The sequence below is a fragment of the Eptatretus burgeri genome, chromosome 11 (assembly GCF_056783735.1).
Source record: "Eptatretus burgeri isolate ZD-2024b chromosome 11, Ebu_testis_v1, whole genome shotgun sequence".
NCBI classification, from domain to species: Eukaryota; Metazoa; Chordata; class Myxini; order Myxiniformes; family Myxinidae; genus Eptatretus; species Eptatretus burgeri.
Genome location: NC_140971.1, coordinates 38,718,008 through 38,730,044, shown reverse-complemented (window position 1 = coordinate 38,730,044; position 12,037 = coordinate 38,718,008). Strand labels below are relative to the sequence as shown.

At 44.3% G+C, this 12,037-nt stretch overlaps 1 protein-coding gene across 42 annotated transcripts in view; it reads right to left on the bottom strand.

The window, feature by feature from the left end:
• Window positions 1-12,037, bottom strand: part of LOC147016897 (adhesion G protein-coupled receptor L2-like) — a 619,880-nt gene that overhangs the window by 290,705 nt on the left and 317,138 nt on the right. For 30 of the 42 annotated variants that reach the window (XM_085846063.1, XM_085846064.1, XM_085846061.1 and 27 more), the window contains 3 exons: window positions 1,084-1,181; window positions 621-806; window positions 183-221 (listed from right to left, as the gene is read on the bottom strand). In XM_085846063.1, coding sequence (XP_085702189.1) covers window positions 183-221; window positions 621-806; window positions 1,084-1,181 — 323 coding nt within the window. The remainder of the gene's footprint in view (window positions 1-182; window positions 222-620; window positions 807-1,083; window positions 1,182-12,037) is intronic. The other 12 variants (XM_085846056.1, XM_085846059.1, XM_085846073.1 and 9 more) reach the window with 1 other exon arrangement.

Sequence of the window (12,037 nt, the reverse complement as noted above, 5' to 3'; positions counted from 1 at the left end):
AAAAAAAGTCAATTTTCATGAAATAGCCAGAAGTTGATTTAAAAAAAAAAAAAAAACTTTATCTCTTTAATGATGCAATAATATAATTGGCCAAATATATAATTGCCTGCCGAATGGCAGGATTTGTAGAGGCAGCATTCCTCACACAGGCAAGTGTACAAAAGGGCCAGAAAGGTGGGTACCTGCATGTATTCCCGGCAGAGCCGATCCCGTTTCTGGAGCTGACAGCGATGAAAAGAAGGTAACAAAACAAAACAAAAAAACCAGCAAATGTTGAGAACGATGACTACAATGCATAAGAACTTCTACAATAATGGGAATTGTCTTGAGTTTTCAAAAGCCGATGGTAAATCTATGTTTTATCTGCAAGTAAAAGACTAGTGATTAAAGTGACAAAATGAGGATATGGTGGAAACCGATGCGCACTGAAAGTCAACATTCTTTTATTTGAGAATACAATGGACAGCATGCAGGTCACGGAGGCAATAATAATAATTATGAAAATGAAAATTAAGATTACTGTAATTTGAATGAAGATTCTACCGATTAAAGCTACATTGAACAGCTATGATGCAGAGCAAAATGAAATAAGATAACTGGTCACATAAAAGATTTCATACCTTGCTGAAACTGCGCGTGGAAGACTCTTTCTCGCTGGGTGTGAGCTCCTGCAGTTGGGCATCAAGAATGTCAACCAGCTGTTCCATTAGCTTCATGGATGAGCTCACATCTCCAGCATAGATGTTGCCTCCTGTACGGCGGGCCAGTTCTTCCGCCACACTCGCAGCATTCTCTCCGTTCTTGATCTGTGGAGAGAACTCTGTATCAGTCTGTGCACATGCTGGGCAGTCTCTATTCATCACCATTTGCATTTATCTCCATTACGTCCATCTCTGTCTGCATCTGCATCTTCATCTCTTCCATCTTCATTAGCATACGATCCATCACCGTCTTCTCTATGTCGGTCACTTCTAACTTCAGCATATTATTCTTCATCAGGAAAGTGGCAGAATCCAAAGCTTAGCTCACTGTTCTAACAGAATTCCAAACCCTCTACGATTAAAAGTGCAAGAGAGTATCGACCTTTTGTGCAATCTGGTTGACCCATGGTGATGTACAGTTGCTGAAATCAGGTCCTCTTGGTGCCCAGCCACCAGGCAAACACTGATAAAACACGGTGCCTGCGAGACAAGGAAGAACTATTTGAAAAGAGAGAAGCAAAGGAAGAGATCTTCAGCAATCCATATTTTTATTCATCCACATTTCTGATTTATCTTAAGTACCGTACATTCCAATCAACCAAGATCCTTAACACTGCAAAACATTTTCCCCCCATTTCTCATCCTTTCCATTACTCGTTACGTGATTCATGCCAACGTTTCATGTGCTTTAAAACATGTGAAAAAAAACCTACGAAGAGAGTAAAAAAAAGCAAACTGAGATATGAAGGATACACACACATGTTGTTTAACACTTAATATAAAGCAAAACTGAGAGGCCACAATAAAATAGTACATTTGTTTGTCCATTGTCCTATAGGTGACAGTACCCTTCTCTTTTGGGTTTTATAAACTGATTATATGAATAGCTTTTCAATGGAGGAGCAAACCCTCACCCCTTTCCCTCCTACCCCTGATCACTTTTTACATTCTTAATAAACAGCTGAACTTGCACTTTCCAATAATACTGGCCTCATTTGTGTGAAATTTTCTCATCTCGTAATTAGTTGAGGCTTCATTACACTGCTAATTTTTTTTTTTTTTGATTCACGACTTCTGAGTGCCTTCTGTTGTTTTCTTTTCCTCAACATTTTTTTGCCAGTTTCACGAGGAATATATGGCTGGAAACATTTAGCTCGGAGCCAAACGAGAAATTTAACTTGAACTATGCCGCCTATATTTTAATACTTCTGTCCAGTTGTGAAGAAGGTGAAACTCCGGTGGATGTACATGGCATCAATTCCACTGTAGATTAGAGCGTTAATGAAATATTGAGGTTGTAGCTTTTAAAACAAACTGTACTATCGTGATGTACAAAGAAATGCAAGGAACAACACAGGAGGAGGCCATATGGTCCATCATGCCTGCACTTTATCAACACCACATTAATTCAATCTATCAGTTTATCGATTTAACTTTGGATGAGTGGGGAGGTAAACTGTGAGCAGACACAGGAAAATCAAGAGTTTTTTGTTTTTTGGGAAAGAGGGGAGGGGAGCACACTAAAGGGGTGGTGGAGTGAGGGATGAACAAAGACAACACGTTCACTCTTTGATGAGACGCTCTCACAGACATCACGATCACAACATTCACATATCCATAAAGGAAGCAATCTTACCAGTCCTGCCAATATTCATGTTCCCCACAATTCCCAATGCTTCGAGTTACCTAATCTGACTCCATGCATTAATAGTGTTGCGGATTCGCGCCCGCCGGCGTGCGAGCGGCCACGTAACTCGAATCGCGGCACGTCGCCCACCGGACGGACAATCCCGTCGTGACCCTCTCGGACTAACGCCGGGAACTAGTCACGGGTGGGCCTTTCGGCCTCACCACGATCGTGCCAATCGGCCCCCCGCGTGGGATAGGGTTGTTCGCCAAATTCGACCTACCTAAGTACCCACACGGAGGGTAGACCGGGCGATCGCACCTCGCTGCAGGTCGACTTCGGACACGGGCCACTTTAAGCGACCCGTTCCGTACTATCGGGATAACCGAGCGGTGTTATCGTCAACCTCGACGGTTCCGATTAATTATCGGGCGTATTTAGCCCACGACCAACCCTTTACGTGAAGTAAGATGGAGATTCAATTAGAGAAAAGACAAAGCGAAACGGGAGAAACAGTTCAACATAAAGCACATTTATTCCGCGGCAAACGGAAAGCACACATATACAATTACCACAATTATGCACCAAAAGCAAATGTAACAAAAGAAGAAACAACAATTACGCACCAAAAGCAATTGCAACAAAAGAAACACAATGCAGATCTACTACCGACTACACGAGCACACGGCAACACTTACACAGTTTTACTTCACAGACGGCGCCGACAACACATATACTCCAAAGCAAAAGAAAAAGGGGGCCACCCTCAACGATAAGGGGGCAGACGGGCCTGGGGCCGAGACCGCGTCGAGCCTACCCGTCTGGTGATGAGCCGCAAAATGGCGGCGGCGCCCCGACTCCGCGGGCCTCGCTGGCACTGCCTGGAATGGGGTGGGAACGGGGCCCCCTTCTCACACTATCTCAGCACGGGGGGAAACAGGGGGGGGTTGTTGATGCTCGGGGGAAAGAGGATATCTGGCTGGCTTGGGTCCCGCGACGAGCGACACCACTGCGACCTCGACCGCGTTCCCGGCCTCCCCTCTCCGCAGCTCCCCGACTCTCACACGAGCGCAGACCTCCACAAAGCTCCTTGGCTTCTCAAGGCTCTCCGGACCCCGACAGACACTCTCTCGACTGATTTCGCCGCCGCCACAACTCTCCAACTCTTCCCCGATTCGCCCCGCGCTCGGCGCTTTATAGTGCGACAGGAGAAACCATATGCAGATTTTTGGATCAGGATCGGCTCGGGGGCGGAGCCACGCTCGCCCATTGGACAGAGGAAAAGTGGGCGTGAATCATTCCTGATCCTCGAATCTGCATATATCGATTATACTCCGACGCGCCTGGAGGCGGGACCAAATCGCCCCAGGCTCGCTGATAGGACGGAACAGAAGTGGGCGTGAATCGTTCTTGATCCGATTTCTCGGAAAGGCCGCACTTTGTACCCGTGGCTCGGCGCGCGCCCTGTACGAGTCCAGGATCGGTGCCCACAAGCGGCGCGGGAATGGCGGTGATGCGATGGTTGCGAGAGCGAGATGTGACGGTAAAGGTCGTGGCTGTTGGCGTTGTTGTTGTTGTTGTGAAGCGGCGTTGCGGTTGGTGGTTGTTGTGTGATGGCTGTTGAGACGTGGTTGGCTCAAAATAAAGATAGAACAGAAAAACGGCTATCTTAAAGGGTCGCAGCCCGAATGAATGACATTTATTCCCTCTAAACAACGGGTTTGGGCTAACTACACATATACTTACAGAGATATCTCACCTAAGGGACCTGAATGGTGGTTTGCGAATTTCCTCAACCACAACAATAGTTTAAGCCTATCTACAGTCAATACCTTTCCAGGGAGACATCCCGTGCATGAACTAGAAAGGCACTCGGTAGAGCTCATACCTCTACCATGCTGAACAGTTTACGTTTTGTATCCCACTGATAGGCTGGATCTGCATCCGGACCTGAACCAAAATCGAATCAATTCATCCTTGTCACACACCCAACCTGTTCACCAAGTTTTATCTGAATCTGTACATAACTTTTTGAGATATCGTGCTGTATACATCATTTTTGGCCCGATCTCTCAATGGTGAAGAATCACTTAAAAAAGCTCCAGTAGTCGGATTCGGATCCGATTCTTCACCAATATCAAATCACTTCATCCTTGTCACACACCCAACCTGTCTACCAAGTTTCGTCTGAATCTGTTCATAAGATTTTTGAGATATCCTACTGACAAATAGACAGGCAAACATGGATGAAAACATAACCTTCGTCCACCTTAAGTGGCTGGGGTATAATTACTCTGTGAGTGAAGGACCCCTGCCTTACTATCATCCGAACTATCCTCTGATCTTTACTCTGAGGCTGTTGAGGTTAGGGATAGGCCCCTGATCCTCTCACTGTCCATTCAGCTGAGAAAAAGTCCGCATTTATTTTGTCTTGTACCCCTCATTATCTTAAACATCTTTATCAGATCCTATTCATATCAGATCCTCATATTCACCTCCTATCTCATGTTTTCTTCAGCTGCTCCTCATACATTCTCAAAGATAATATATCCAGTATCTCAACTAGTATCTCAACAAATGATGATGTATCTCAACAAATGATGGATGCACAAGCTGGGAAAGCTCAATAAAGCAATTAACAGAGATGGGTGTGTGTCAGAAACTTGCATGAATGATTTGATGCACACAATAACATCATGCTATTTACATTGTCAGGTTTGATTGTGTGTTCCATCTGAATTCCATGCCGGTCACAAGGTTAGGAGGTTATGTTCAGATCAAGTGTAAGTCTTAAGTCCAGAAAAACAGAAACTTGAGCTTCAGCCTCAAATGTGAGTTCGACATTGTTGACATCAATGAAATTTAGAATATTTGTTTATATGGAACTGCTGAAAGAAACCTGTGACTACTGCGAGTGCAATTTTGCACTCGAGTATGTTAATACGATTTTCTGTGGAAATTCTACATTGAAATCTCTGGAGTGATGTTTTTAAAATAAAAAATATTCTGTATTTCACTTTGTAACTGTGTTATATTATCTTGGGGAGGATTGTGTTGCATATTTTGGGTATTCGAGAACATATCATACGGATCCTTGGGAATATAAACCCCCAAATAATTGTGTGGTCCATAAAAAAATAAAATACTTTTAGAGTATTATACGTTTGGGCACTTTCATGATATTGTATTTCATTTTTGATCTCGTCAATCATGGGTACAACTTTGTAGAAAAGAGTGAACACTCTTCTATGTGAAAGCTAGTCTTGGTCTGCATTGGCAGACAAGATAAACAATGGGTTTCATCAGCTTAAGGTTGACAAAGAGAATTTTTACCACCATGGGAAATGAGTCGGGCATAGTGGCGTGTGCCTGTAATCCGGCTACTCAGAGGGTAGGGTTGGGGGATCGCTTGAGGATGGAAGCTCTGTGTTGTGCTGTGTGAAAAAATGGTATAGAGCAGCTTGGCTGATGCAGTGGTGCCAAACCCTGATTGTCAGGTCAGGCCAGATCAGATCTATGACTTGCTATGGGTAACATGTAAACCGGTACTAATCTGTTCGTGGTTGAGTGTCGGCGACTAAAGTGGCTCCCCCAACAGGTCCCTCTGGTGTGGAGGGTGTATGGACATGGACACCCAGCAGGAATAAATACAAAAACCTGCCAAAGGGTGGAGGAGCTACTTGTGAGCCAATAGCCCTCCATATCTGGTGCCAACTGCATCTGCGGATGTCCTCCTGCAGTTGGTCACCTTCCCTACGAGGTTGGTGGTAGGATTTGCAATCCGGCCACCACAAAATACCTCATTCTGCAAAACACACTGAAGTGTGTGGCAGGGTGGTGCTGAGGTGTCATCCACCAGAAGGTGGTCTCCTTGGGTTAACCTAAGACGGTCCCTTTGGGTGGGTGCCTGGAATATCCTATCCCCAAGAGATGGGGATGGGCCAGGCATTTGCCTGGGGATGGCCAGACAGAGGCCCCTGGAGTACCGACAGAAAGTGGACGCAGTGACACACTTTGGTGTATGTTCCCCATGTATGTATGTATGTATGTATGTATGTATGTATGTATGTACGTACGTATGGAAATGAGGTGGAGCTGGCATTTCAAGTGTTAGCCCTTCATCAGAGCAAAGTGTCTCTTTTGTTCCAATATAAGGGCTTACATTTAAAGAGTCAATTTCACCGTTACCCAAGGCGGTAAACCAACTCTTTAGTTGATAAAACATCCCTTGTAGATAAGATGCTGACAGACATAGCTCAGGGCAGATTGCAATTAAGAAAAACCTTCAGGGCTCTGTAACACTGGTTTCTTTCAAAACGTTAACAGAGCAGAATCATTTTCACTATTCAAAACAGAAATAAAAGCACCATATTATCTTATGGCCCGATCATTTGGTACATAAAAATAATCTATTCAATAATAATTAATGTCAGTGTGTGTCCACCTGTCAGTCCGTCCGTCCGTCTCCTCCATAACTCCAAGACCATGAAACAGAGCGGCTCCAAACTTGCATGCATACTAAGGGAACTCCAAGGTGGTACATGAATGAAAATTGGGTGTTTGGGTTCATTTAAACACCACTTTTGAAGATAATTTATGGAGTGCTCACCACAAAAAACCAAAATAAGCCTTACCAATATGGCGGCAAGCCATCTTGGTCAGCCCTCTGTCAGCTCGCAAAACTCCTAAGCCACCATTTTTTCTGGCCTGCTCAATAATGCCTTGGCTTGGCACAGGTCGCAACGATTTCTTAAAAATAAGGGGTTTTTTTCCACTTTCCTCACTTATATCATCGAATGCCCGATCATCATACCTATGAATTGCTGGATACATTGGGATGCTTATAAATGCCCAGAGACTGCAGCGTTTGTGGCTTCATTTAATTTTCACACATGTCATAAGCTCGAGAAACTCTTAAATTAAGCCAAATTACAAAATTTAAGCTCCAGATTTGAACTTAGCAGCAGTTCTGACTGCTAAAAATAAGAGTTCATTTGTCCAATTCGGAATAGTTTGATATCTTGTGCATCTCCGGGAGGTGATTAATATGATAGATCGGCGATTGCTAATCGCTTGCCAAGCGAGTTCCTTATCAACCGTTTTGTTGGAGTGCTTCTCTGAATGCTTAAGCCACTTGGTGAGCGCTCCACAATATTCGCACTGTCACTGAATACTGTATGTCTATCAGAAAGAACAAAGTTCAGGGGCTTCTCACCCACATTGGCCCCCCGCATTGTTCTGCGGTGCATCAGACTGTTGATGTCTGATGAGGTTGGTAGTCGGATTTGCAATCCGGCAAAGGAGGGATTTGCAATCCGGCAAAGGATTTGCAATCTTCTTCGAAGAGGAGGGTAAGAACCCTTACCTATCCCTATTGAGGAGACTGTGGTGTGTATGAATCAGCCCCTTCAGGCTGGCTTACTGAAAATGTGCAATTGTATTTTACACTACGTTTCCCCTTTTTGGACAATCTCCTTTCATAATATGACCCATCACTTCAGCATAAATAAATATGCATAAAAAATTAAATGTTTCAGTTTTAAAAGTTTCGTCAACGTGTTGTTGGAGTGCTTACTTGAAGTACTCTTCAAGCTTCGATCTCTACAAGCTTCCATGGCGACACCATGTGCGATTGTCCGTGGGGACATTTCCGAAGAGAGGCAGGCAAAATAAATTAGATGATTACAATGAGTAAAAAATGTTTTTGGTTACAAAGCAATGAATCACCACATTATGGCAGGAGAGCTGACAGGTACGCATGCTCACTAATAGCTGTCTAGCCTGGGTTTGAATCCAGACCCAGCTACAAAAACTTTCATCCCGGTGTTTCACCGGCAGGGTGATTCATCAATGTGTGTGCCGTCTCTCGGAAAGATGTTAAACTGGCCGCCACATCTTCTGGAATCGCTCACCCCTCTCCCCCTATCCCCCTCCCTCTCTACCCCCTCACCCCTCCCACACCTCTCCCTCTCTCACCCCTCTCTCCCACCTTTGTCTCTGACCCCTCCCCCCTCCCTCACTCCCACTCTTTTCCTTTTCTCTTCCACACCCTCCCTCGCACTGCTCCTCCATCCTCCCCCTCTATTGAGGGGACTGTGGTGTGTATGGTTAAAAAGAAAATGTTGCTGTTTGGGCACGTTTTATCGCCCTTCCCATCCCCGCCCCTCATGCTGCCTTTCCTTCCCTTCCCCTCATGCTGCCTTTCCTTCCCCTTGCACTGCCTTCCCTTCCCCTCACACCGCATTTTCTTCCCCTCTCACTGCCTTACCTTCCCTTGCCCTCACGCTGCCTTCCCTCCACCTACCTTCACACTTATCTCCTTCCAATCCCCCTCCCCACTTTAACCTCTGTTCCTCATTCCCAACCCCCACCCTCCCGGAGTGTATAGCGATGTTTGGTGAGGAATTGCTCTCCCCACCCTCCCTTTTCCTCGCTCTTCCCCCTTCCTCACCCCTCCTAGCTTCCCCATCCCTCCTCCATCCTTGCTGTCTGCTCCCTCCTCTCTCCCTCCCTCCCCCTCCCCCACTCTCTCTCTCCACCTCTCTCTCCACCTCCCCTCCCTCCCGTCACCCCCTCCTCTCTCTCCATCCTCCTTCTTACTCCTCCCCTTCATATTCCCATCAGCGAAGCAACGGGTTGTATTTGCTCGCATCTAATATATAAAGCTCATTTCACATTTGTTTGCTAATATATGCTTCAAAAACGGAAAAAAAAATACCAAACCAAATCCAACCAAATTTGCATGTTGCCTCAGGGTTCCCCAAGTATGGTTTCTGTTGGGGTAGCATATCTGGAGGAGGGGGTTCAGGGTGGGGGGAAGATCCCCGTTCTCTCTATGTAAATGTGTATCATATAGCGTCACCCGGTGGTAGCCGGTATTACAAATCTTCTATAAAGAAAGTTTAAACAACTCGATAATATGCATTACGGTGATGTTGAATAATTTGAAATTTTCAAAATGTTTCATTTTGAATCCAGCACAGATTCGCAGCGAAGTGGAAGTGATTTTTGCTCATGCCATATATAAGCAGCAACGATGGTTGATGAAGGTGAAGTTAGATGACTTCGAAGCAGATGTGAGATGGCCTCGGGCAAATTAGAGTGAATAGAGCAGAATGTTTATGAAGTACAATATGTTGCCTTTCAATTAAATCCATCAGCAAAGCAATGGTAACTTCTGCGAGTATGTATTATTATCCTGTCGGACTCCGACATTCACGGGGGATACGTTCCTGAAAAATTCTGCGAATGTCAAATCTGTGAATACAAGGACATTGTTTCAATGGGGAAAATGGGGATAGGTTGTCAGCGGTTTGTGGATTCAAAAGGGAAAATCAAAACCCCGTGAAAAACCCTGAATATGCGTGAAAAACCCTAAGCACATGGCCACAAATGTAGAAGCAGGTCACGTTTTATGAACTGCAAATGTTGGAGTCTGACAGTACTTGCAGAGGGGAGGTGGGGGGAGGGGAGGTGGAGGGGGGAGATGGGGGAGAGGAGAGAGGGAGGAGGGAGAGTCGGGAGGGGGAGAGTAGGGAGGGGGAGAATAAAGAGAGGAGAGTGGGGGGTGGGATGGGGGAGGAAGAGGAGAGTGGAGAGAGGAAGGAGAGGAGAAAGAAAAGAGCATGGGTGAAAGTGGGGAGAGAGGCGAAGAGGAGGGAGAGGCGAGAGGGCATGGGGGTGGGGTGAGAGAGAGGAAGAGAGAAAGAGCAGAGAGAGGGGAGAGGCAAGAGGAGGGAGCGGCGAGAGGGTGTGGGGGGGTTAGGGAGGAGGAGAGAGAGGGTGCGAGGAAAGAGGAGAGTGGGGGGAGGGGAGAGAGTGGAGATAGGGCGGAGAGATGAGAGAAGGGGGGTGGGGGAGAGTAAAGGGGCAGAGGAAGAGGGGGGTTGGTTTAGAGTTTATTTGCATAACATTTAGCTATTTTTTGCATGATATTGTTGAGGTCACATTTTACATTGCGTGGATGTTCCGTGTGAACCAGCCGTATAATTATAATAGGCTAATGGTATAGATCTGTGTCTGTCTGTCTGTCCCAGCCTAAAATACGAACAAACTCCTCATAGAGAAAAGAATTAAATTAATTAATTAAATGAATGGTCATTAATTAAAAGTTGCTTCAAATTAATCTAAACCTTCAAGAAAATTATCATTTTTTTTCAATCAGACAAAAACAATTTGAACCCAGGCGGTGTATAGGCAGGCAACAGTCCGTTGCCTCAATCACCCCCCAATTTTTTTCTTCTTTTTGCTGTTAAGAAATATATAACCTCCCATTTTGAGGTCTTTCCACCAGCACAAGAATTAAAGGCTTCCCTCTTTTTTTAATATCATGGCATTTTATCATGGGCTTCTGCTGGTGATAATAAAAATCAGCTTTTTATGAAAATACATATATGAAACCACATTCCATTTTGATTATTTTTGGGTAAAACACACAACTCCTTATTTAGAATCACAGAAATTGCAGAAGTGCTTGAAAAAAACACAGTTGGACGTTGGGGCAAAAAGGGACACATCCCGGGGTCGAAGCGGTAGGGAGGGGTGGTAGAGATTGGTGCTAAATTGTAAAGTGGCTCCAGAATTTGGCTATGGAATTCTGCCTACTCTTGCTCAAGATATCATGGTATCTTTAACAGACCCTGAATGCAGATGCAACAGGTGGTTTAAAATTATGAAGAAAGCATGCTCCAAGATACAGCACACCCTCCTGTTTCTAGCAAGCAGTCTCTAAGCAAAGTCTCTCAAAGGCATCCAGAGTTCAGAACAAATTGTTGCTATGTGATCATGATTACGCAAAACTTCACTGCATTACATTGGTTACAAGAGTAATTACGAAGAGCGAGAAATGACATTTGGTGTGTAAGGTAAAAATCACACCATGACAGAGATATAACATCAGGAAAAATATTTCAGACAGACATGGAGAAGGAAGGGCAGGGTTGAAGAGAAACTTGCAATACAACCATGAGAAAACAAAGATGACTTCATTTTATCCTTGGAAATGAGACAAAACAATCAGTATGATACAGCCAACAAGATACCGTGAATACAAGGACCCAAACAAAGTACGATATTCAACCGTTAGACATCACCATACATTTTCTCTCTGTCTTTTATATATTTTAAATAGTTCATCATATGTTAATTATGGATTGCTACAAACAAGAAGAGTGAACAACGTTTTTTTTTTTTTTAAATATCGACAACCAATAACTTTCTATGTGTAATCTATAATCTCGCAAGCTAATGACTTCCTGCAATAAATATCCATGAATGAACAACTTGCTCCTGCAAAGTGTCTGCACAAGGAAACTTAATTAGACACAGGAGGAGGCTATTTGGTCTAACAATCCTGCAACATATCCACAGCCCATTGAGTCATTCTATCAATTTCCATTTTTTAATATCTTCCCTGTACGAGCCCTATTCTTACCATAACTTAATTGTAGACTGAGGTATGAACAAAGACAGCACATTCATTCTTTGACGAGACGCTCTCATTCCCTTTCGATAATCTATATAAATAATATGCTTGTCAGTCTGTTTGTCTGTCCACCCGTTACATGTCGTGAGAGTGTGAATTTAACGTTGTTTCGTTATTTAATTTTAACGCTATTTCCATCTGACACCATTTACCTAGCGTCTAACCCTTTTTACTATGGTTAATTTAAACACTATTTGCATTTATTTCCTCTAAATAAAGTCATTA